Here is a 9,724-nt window from a genome sequence, read left to right on the forward strand (position 1 = left end):
ACACACCCTTTTACCCGCCCCTCACAGACGTAATCCTCTTCCGCATTCTCTCTCTATACTGTGATGATATGGCTATTTCATCATTAGAATAGCTAGTAGTTAAAAGAGAGTACAATATGTTCCGACTTTAAGTACAGCCATTCAAGAATGAGCTTACACACGAAAATCAAACATCAATCATCAGCCAACCCCCACTCCTCCCCACCCCATCCCCCTTTTTATATGAAGGTAGTAACCTTGAAATGAGGATGACATTGTCTTATATGTTGCCGAAAATTTGTATAGTAACTGTTCTTATGAACTCATTCTCTTAGATGGTTGTGAACGGATAGAATCATTTGTCTCACCGGCGGTTGTTCTTTCTAAATGTTTTGACGGTTTTAAGAATACTTTGAACGTTTTTTCAAGAATTGGAACTGGATTTGAGGTTACTGTTTTCGTTTTTTTTTTATAAGGTCTTCGATGGTGATTTTGCCATTTCTGATTTTTCTACTAAACTAAGCTAAACTACGAATGAATCACAATACTGTATTTCAAGCACAGGCGATCATTTTTTAGAGAGTCGTTTATGAATATTAAATACACGACCAGGCACGAACTTACATCACTATTATCACTTAAGAGATATATAATTATATATTGTCAATATCAAAATAGTATCATCACTCGTGTTTCTAAAGAATCCAGATGAAATGTTAATATCGATCGATGTCAGTCAGCTACACATTAGCCAAGCCAAAGATGTATGAAATTTCGGAACTACAGGTTTCAAACATCATTGTTGGCCTTCACTAATGGCAAGGCAATGCACAACTGATATATTTCTCATCATCATCACCTTTGTACTGTAATTTACCACCAACAAACAAATATGGATAAAAAGTTGTCTGAAGTTTGTCAGAAATATTGTTAATGCACTTTTTTTTAACTAAGTCAAACGTGTATGGAAGCCCCGAGGAGACATCCAACTTTCTTAAACATCTACAGGAGATTTGCGACAATCAATAGAATTGAACATCAACATGTGATTTAGTCAAAATAAATTATTTCGTCTTTTATAGAGGTTGGCCTTCACTTGATAATTAAGGGGGTAAGACGTTGATGGATGTGTCCAAAGTCAGGAGCTGGGGGGGGGGGCGGGGACGGGGGTGGGGGTTCTCGCTGAATTTAAATAAAACATGGCAAAAGGGAATATGAACAACTGCTATTTATTTAAATTAAATTGAGTGGGGAAACATATAGGTATACTATATGGGTACTGTATATATAGAAGTGAAATTCAGAGCTTCAGTTAGGATATATTCATCCCCGGTCGATAACCCAACAGCCTATATTGTATAAACTGAAAGAAAACTACCAAAATATATAAGTAAATTCTAATAATGAGAAAAACAACCTAATTCTGTCAGAATATGAATTTATGAAAGATGGGATATGACCAAAATTTAGGTTATAGTATGAATAATTAAGAGAGATTCTATATATCAGACAGAACCCAAACCCAATTTTCCATCCTTGGGCTATAAACTTTAAATTTATGCCAAACTGTGATAGTAAAACGACGCAAGAAAGGATGCAAGTACAATGTGAATATTAAAGAGAAACTCCGTGCAAGTCAATAATAACTTTCATGATGGCGGTATCTAGCGACTAATATAATGTTTCGATTATGTGTAGCAGATTCTAAGGATCTGAATTATGTCTAAGAATTCAGTGGTGTATGTGTAAGGATGACGCTATACATGTTTGCTATACTATTACCATATTTGGTTTTGGATGCGATGATACGTCAGATAATTAATTCCCCGGATGTGGATATTTGATTTGATTTGATTTATTTGATTTTCCACAGATAATAAATATATACATGTGGAGGGAAGTCCTCTAAAAAGCCAATTCAGGCTTAACAAGGTAAAGGACTCCCAAAAAAGAAAGAAAAAAAAATACATATAGAAACTACATATAGAGGATATGACGTAGATCAGACGCAAATATTCAAGAGAGACTTCGAGCAGCTACAACAGAGAGGGTAGGAGCTATGACACACATCATTACTCAATTATTTTATCGTTTTATATGTCAGATGTCATATTTTTGCAAGTTTTCAAAATCTATGGTAAAATCATTGTAATACATATCAAAATAATGTATTACTATTTTGCTCCTGACGGTACGTGCTTAGGTACACAGCAGTGTACTGAAGCAACACGGGGGACCACCTGTGCCCAGGGTGCTTAGGTACACAGCAGTGTACTGAAGCAACACGGGGGACCACCTGTGCCCAGGGTGCTTAGGTACACAGCAGTGTACTGAAGCAACACGGGGGACCACCTGTGCCCAGGGTGCTAAGGTACACAGCAGTGTACTGAAGCAACACGGGGGACCACCTGTGCCCAGGTTGCTAAGGTACACAGCAGTGTACTGAAGCAACACTGGGGACCACCTGTGCCCTTGTGCACTGGTTCACTTGTGTACTTGTAATCTGGTCTACTTGTAAGCTGGTCCACTTGTAATCTGGTCCACTTGTAATCTGGTCCACTTGTAATCTGGTCCACTTGTAATCTGGTCCACATGTAATCTGGTCCACTTGTAAGCTGGTCCACTTGTAATCTGGTCCACTTGTAAGCTGGTCCACTTGTAATCTGGTCCACTCGTCAGCTGGTCCACTTGTAATCGGGTCTTCTTGTAATCTGGTCCACTTGTAATCTGGTCCACTTGTAATCTGGTCCACTTGTAATCTGGTCCACGTGTAATCTGGTCCACTTGTAATCTGGTCCACTTGTAATCTGGTCCACTTGTAATCTGGTCCACTTGTAATCTGGTCCACTTGTAATCTGGTCCACTTGTAATCTGGTCCACTTGTAATCTGGTCCACTTGTAATCTGGTCCACTTGTAATCTGGTCCACTTGTAATCTGGTCTCACTGCACAGTACAAAAGAGTAGGGAAAGATACCAACCATTGCGTGCTCCAGGTGCGACTAACGTATTATCCATCCTGTTGATTACAGTACATTTGAATGTTTCAAGGTGTAGTTGTCCGCCTTCAGAAACCGGAGTTTTTATTGAAGTAGCTGATAATCGAATACCCAGGTACTTACGAAAATTTATGTTATTGTTATCTTGGCCTCATTTATGTTAGTTTCTCGTACCATAGACACAATCCATGAGTGGCAGGAACCCCGAAGTTGCATTCAACCAAGGCCTAAACTAACGTTAAAATTACAGTAGAGCACTCAGTACGGTTCTTACAGAAAGTCACTTAGGCATGACAGACTAGAGCTAGAGAACTTCTTGAAGTCTTCTTCTGACGGAAACCAATGTTCAGAGTTCAACTTTCAACTTCAAAGCCTTTTGCCAAAGTGAAACGATTCATTGACTAATTTATCACTCATTGATTGACAACAGGAAAATTTTGAAGGGTTAGAAAGTCTATGACAGGTAATTAAAAAAAGAAAGAAAAATAATTTGACATTGTTAGCGAATGATAATAACCATGTACAGTACATTCACCTAGGTCGTAAGTTACTGTGGTATTCGTTTCCATTGATTAGGCCTACTTGTAAAATTGTTTACCTGGTGTGCATTCAACCTGAATGGTCACAGTATGGAAAAGTGTTGCATGACAAATTCAAACATGGACATTGGCTATGCTGTCATCATGAAAGTTATATGTCAGATGCCCTCCCTAGGCATATATGCAGTTGAAAGAGAGAAATTATAGAACATGTAGGGTGTATATAAAATGTTTGCTTGGTGCTTGTGTTGGACTGAAATCTTGAAATGCCCCCCAATTTTCATTTAGAACCACTCACTGCTTTTATTGACAGATATTACAATGACTGCTGTTACGATTGCCGTCTTAGCAATTGTCGCTTTGCTCATTGGCAAGACACTAGAATGGTTGATTAGGAAGCTGACCGTACCTTTGCTAACAGAGAAGTATGTATTAATAACTGGTTGCGACTCTGGCTTTGGTAACTTACTAGCCAAGCAATTAGACAAGAAAGGGATTCATGTCATAGCTTGTTGCTTTACATCAGATGGGAAGAAAAGTTTGGAGAGTACCACCTCCAAGAAGCTTACTACCCTTGGCCTTGATGTCAGCAGCCATGATAGTGTATTAGAATGCTACGAATCTGTGAAGAAGATTCTACCTGTTGAAGCAGGTATGTGAACAAATGTTAATGTAATTTCTGTCCAGTACAAATGATGGTATTTTTTTGATCTCCATACCAACTATATTGCACTTCTTTTGATTGTGACTGCTTGATGTACAAGTTACAATGCTTAGTTAAAGGCATTGAAGACACGCCCCAAACCACGTGCGGCCATCTGAAAAAGTTAACTTTCCGTTGCTTGCAAGTGACGTTTTGTTTGTGTCACTACAAAATGCAGACAGTACAGTAATGAAACGTGATACCTTGTTATCTTTAGCTGGACCTGAGATGTCCATCACTGTGTTGTTTGTACACTGTGCTGTGGGTATTGACCGCAGCTGTATGTACTGACTGTACACTAGTGTCTAATTACCGATGGTAGCAAGCTGTGTGCGTATTTTCTGGGATTAATGGTGGTGTCTAACACTTCTGTTACACCTCATTCGAAACTAGGTCAGATTACCGGCATTAGACGTTTCTTTTTGCACGAGTCTTCACACCCTTTAATTAACTTGTAAACATTTCATAGTATGATGTAGTAAAAACGGGTGTGTGAGACAGAATTGACAGGATTCAAACAAAGAAATCAAATTAGACAGAAAGAGCCTGACAAAAACTATAAAACAGACTATGTTTAATTTATAAGTTAAAATAAAGCAAAACTGTTAGCAAACTGCTTATCCACTAACAAGCCTGTGTAAGAGAATGTGTAAAAGTAAGAGGGCCTGACGTTTCGATCCTAGCAGGATCTTCTACAGAGGCTGAATAATTTATAAGTTTATAAAACAAGCCTGCATTGCTAACTGTTTATTAGTTAACACCTTTAATCTTTCTCAGGACTTTGGGGATTAGTGAACAATGCTGGAGTGACTGGATTTGTAGGGCCTATGGACTGGTGCGATCTGGATTCTTACTCCAAAATTGTGAGAGTCAATTTGTTGGGTGTTGTGGACATGACTCTGACATTCCTGCCTCTTATCTACAAGGCCAGTGGTAGAGTTGTCAACATATCTAGCTCATATGGGAGGTTTCCTATGATATCTGGTGGATATAGTGAAGCCAAATTTGGTGTTGAATCTTTTACTGATGGCCTGAGGTAAAGTCTTTGCATGTGTTGTTTTGCTCTGGTTACTAAGGGAGGAGTGGAATAGAAAGAAGCTGGATTTGGGTTGGGATGGGGGTGGGCTTGAGACAGTGGTAGATAAAGCTGTGTATTGTCAAGAGGAAGTTTCACTACTAGATTTATGCAAGTTGCATCTGAGTTTAATGTAGTTAAAGGGCCTTAGGCAAGGGATGCAAAAAGTTACATAAAAGCAAAGTCCTTTTTGGATGAAAATGTGATTCAAGTGGAACATCAAAATAGTGTAAATGGAATAAAATTTGAATTTCCAACCCCATGTTTTGCTCCAAAACATGTATACACACTAACAATCATGCATTTTAAATAACCTTCCCCCCGTGGACATTTTGAGAAAACATTTATGTTTATGAAGAGCATAACCCTCTGAACCTTCTTTGTGATATTATGTTTTATGTATTTATTCAGTTCAAATATACATAGATCCCATATATACTTAGGAATATTTTTTTCAGTGGAAATCAAAAACAAGGGGAATCACATCACCAAACAGTGCAGAGGACGAGCTCATGCTTGTAAAGTGGGGCATGAGATGTTATAGTTTAATCATATTTAATGTTATAATTTAATGTTATAATTTAATCATAAACTGGTCCACATTGTACAATAGAAGTAGAACTAGTTGGTTTTCATCACATGTAAGCTACAGGCTTGGATTTACATCACTCCTCACTTACCTGTCTCCTATACATACGTACTCTGATCTGCCCTAGTCTTATAAGAACTCGGACTGCTGCACCAATGGCTCTGAGGTCAGTGGTGAACTTGGTGGTAATCCCTAATTTCCTCTTGGTAGTGAAAGGTACTAGTTTTGTCTGAGGCCCCAAATGTGTCACTTGTTTCCATACCCAAGCAATACCAGTTTGAACAATTTATGCCTCAGCCTGCCCCTGGGTATAAATCGTAGTCTTTTGGATGGAACAATTTGAAGGTAAACCATCCTTCTTTTATTGATAGCAAGTTTCTTACTGTGACTGCTAGTATATTCACATTGGTACACTATCTAATCATGTTTTCTTGCACTTGAAGTTGCACTAACGTTTCTTAATTTGGTTTTAGGATGCACTTCAAAAGTATTGGGTCACCATGTTACACAAGCGTTCTGGAGCCAGGACATTTCAGGACGCCAGTGACTGATCAAACTGCTTTCCGTAAAAGCCTTTATGGGAGGTATTCCAAACTAAGACCGGAAATAAAATCCCTTTATCCATCAGATGCCAAAGCTTACATCGAGAGAAGTAGGTTCAAATTTGATTGAAACTGATCTTCAAATAATTGCTGAATTTGAAATGATAACATTGTGAACTTTGCATTTACCTCCATTCCCTACAATGGGCATCTTCAGCGTTTATGAAGAGGGCGCTATCATGTCGCGGTCCTAACACAGCCATAGATACTGCTCTGGGTCCTAATGCACGTGATCTGTACTGTCGACAGATCTCCAGTTTTATAAAGCGCTGACATATCATATCTCAATCTATGTGGTAGTTGTTCAATATGTTTAAAAAGATCTCGTCTTCAGTAATTACAAGAAGAATCGCAGGTAGCTAAGTCCAGTATATACTCAATTTTGGAGACTTGGATACAATTTTTGCTGGCGCACCAAGCTTAAACAAGCTTAAGCGGACCTTATAGAAAATACCCGTCGGATTGGTCGGCGACCAGAAGTGTGTAATGGTGCAAAACAAATGGTTGGCAACATTTCGTTGCTATGAAGTGCTAGTTTTGAGTGGGTGATGATAAAAGCCATATATGTTAGCCAGAACGTGTCACATTATGCGACTTAGGGAATGTGCAGGTAGTTTGCTCAAAAGTCTCCATCAGAGATTCATCAAAGGAATTCTGAGTGATTTCAGAGACTGAGCTTGTCAAGTTTCACAGAACGCGAGGACCAATATGGCAGCGCCCCCTTTTGATTTAGGGCGCATAGCTGGAGAACCCCATGATTTGTTTTGTTGTTTAATGTCCAAATGGTTACTAACTCCTTGTGGTATAACTAGAACTGTTTAGCTGGAAGGAGCATGCTTGGTTAGATCCAGAGGTTGTGGTTAATAAATTTCTATTTTCCCTCAAGAGTTATGTTTGAGATAAATTGTGTCGTTAATTTTGATTTATTCTTAAGAAAAGCCTGGTATGTAAACATTTTATGTAACAAAATTTGGTCCTAACTTTGGCCAATTCTAGTTTAAAGAGATGTAACACTCAGAAACGAATAGCAAGATTCTTATTTGACATTGTGAATGTTAGTTTGTTCACATAGTAGAGAAGATTGATCAGATCAATTTCTTTAAACTTGCTTCAAAACAGGAACATTTAATAAGAGTCGGTCAAATGTATAAACTCTAAAAGTTTGTTTCAACTGTGAATTTCCTTTTTTGTTCTAGTGGCAGATGTATAAAATCTGTTGTTGTTATTTAATGATTTCCTTCTGGTAATAAATAGTTGACTATTTGGTGTAACGGTACCATCTGTTGAACTCCAATTTTGTTTATTTTTTCTAAATATGAATTTCTTTCTTTCGCTTTTTTCGTTCTAGTGGCAGATGAAAATGATAAGACGTTGGATATCTTGCTCTCATCACGGATCCATCTTGTTACAGACGCCTATGAGCACGCCCTAATATCTCGATACCCAAAGAAGAGGTACGCCGTAGGGTGGGATGCTCGCCTCATTTGGGTGCCATTGTCATATACACCATCATGGGTTACAGATTTGATCATTCCTAACTTTATGAACAGAAAAATTAATTGATTATCGAGTATCATTAGATTAAAACGGCCAAAGAATTAGAGAAATAAATGGAAAATAGTCAAAGTATTTCATTGGGAAAGTTTGCAGTAATAGACATCACACAAAAATGCAGATGTTGCTACTTATTAAATGACCTTTTTTTTTAACCATTAGAAATATGCCCAAATTTTTTAAATTTTTTTATCCATTGGAAATATGCAAAAAGTTATAACATTTTAAAGATGGGTTTGGGGATTTGGAGAAGGTTACCAAAATTTTATGCAAACATGAGAGTAACAAATTTCAAATTGTAACTCATTCCCACACTAAAAAAAAAGAAATATTTAAATTTCCACAAGGAAACATATTCCTGCTTTTCAAGGCAGTTTTCCAATTTTTCATGTTTGTATTTGGCTATCTTAATGTTTTCTATGAAAAATATCTTATTTTCAGCATGTTACAAGGTCATTTAAAACAGCTATACTTTTATGATATTAGATTTGAGAAAGACAAAATTAAACTTGAAACTTACATGAACAGTATTAAAATGCCTTACAACTAATAAATTTATCAATGTGCAATCAAGACTTAAAGATTATTCACAATTTATATATTTCAATGAAACTTCTTATATTTTGACAATTTTAGTTATCCTGCTGCAGAAATGTGACAAAATCTTCCACAATGGAAGTTTGAATTCCCACCTCATCTTGTTCCTTCCTCAATAAATTTAGTCGTTCGATGGGAACTTAAGCTCTTCCCCGCAAAATACCCTCCTCAAGGAATAGTTGCTCTGTGTGTGACCTATGATGTCCCATACTTCTTGCCAAAAATTCTTGTTTTATTTTATGGTTGAAGAATTATCCTTAAGCATTTAGTCCCTCAATGGTGACAAAAGTTGAAATGTTTGCTAAACAGACAATGGACACAAAATGCAATGTTTTTGTCAGGGGGGATTATCGTGTTCCAATTTCAGGGGTGAAGATAATCAAGGTTACAATAATATAAAACATTACAAGAATGAACATTTTTGTGAATATTTTCATCTTTCTTGTTTGATCATATGTTTATAGAATAGGTCTTTTGTAAGATACTTGTTTTGTTATTTGTTGCAATGGACGCTCTTCTTACCATATTCATTCACGATTGACGACATGTTCTCAGAATTGAAACAACTACTGCTGTGTAAAAAATTTTCCTCAAATTCTTCAAGCTAGTGTTGTTTCCTGAAAGTTCTTATCTTTTGGAAAATGATCATTTTTGGTAAAGTATGAACAAATGCCTAAAGAATCAAGAGTTGTCCAGATTTATGAGACATGTATTTTTGTATTCATTTTATTATGATGACGATGAAATATAACAAATTTTGGCAAATATTACCAGCACCAAGTCTCAGGTTTATTTAGACTCTTGATGTTAATCAAATAAAATTCAAGAAACTGTTTCAATATTACCAAAGTAGTGAAGTTTGTCGTTGGATGTTTCTATTTGCAAGATCAAAAGAACGGTCACTTACGTTTAAACTTGTAAAATTAGTTTACTGTGACACTCCTACTTTATCTTTTTCCCTCTCTGAGACTTGTGTCACTTCCAAATGCCTTGGAATAACTTAGATGAGATCAGTACTACGGAAACCATTTAAAAATTTAAGCACACTCAAATTTGGGGCTATTAAGAGGGGTCTAACAAGTTTGTATG

The 9,724-nt window shown here is 37.0% G+C and overlaps 1 protein-coding gene across 2 annotated transcripts; it reads left to right on the top strand.

Annotated features, from left to right (window-relative positions):
• The first annotated feature begins 2,945 nt into the window (after nt 1–2,945).
• On the top strand, nt 2,946–9,405 carry LOC139968681 (retinol dehydrogenase 7-like). 2 transcript variants are annotated; one of them, XM_071972957.1, is made up of 5 exons: nt 2,946–3,091; nt 3,829–4,167; nt 4,996–5,254; nt 6,356–6,534; nt 7,833–9,405. In XM_071972957.1, exons 2-5 carry the CDS (start codon nt 3,837–3,839, stop codon nt 8,045–8,047), a joined length of 984 nt encoding a protein of 327 aa, XP_071829058.1. In that variant the 5' UTR covers nt 2,946–3,091; nt 3,829–3,836; the 3' UTR covers nt 8,048–9,405. The 2 variants fall into 2 exon arrangements, with proteins under 2 accessions (XP_071829058.1, XP_071829057.1); XM_071972956.1 differs by lacking the exon at nt 2,946–3,091 and adding an exon at nt 3,133–3,439.
• Nucleotides 9,406–9,724: the final 319 nt, after the last annotated feature.

The sequence above is a fragment of the Apostichopus japonicus genome, chromosome 6 (genome assembly GCF_037975245.1).
Source record: "Apostichopus japonicus isolate 1M-3 chromosome 6, ASM3797524v1, whole genome shotgun sequence".
NCBI lineage: Eukaryota > Metazoa > Echinodermata > Holothuroidea > Aspidochirotida > Stichopodidae > Apostichopus > Apostichopus japonicus.

What these genes read in the sequence shown, in the direction of transcription:
- LOC139968681 (XM_071972956.1), top strand. An exon ending in GATTCTACCTGTTGAAGCAG is followed by an intron (nt 4,168 to 4,995) that starts GTATGTGAACAA and finishes AATCTTTCTCAG; the next exon opens with GACTTTGGGGATTAGTGAAC. An exon ending in CAAAGCTTACATCGAGAGAA is followed by an intron (nt 6,535 to 7,832) that starts GTAGGTTCAAAT and finishes TTTTCGTTCTAG; the next exon opens with TGGCAGATGAAAATGATAAG.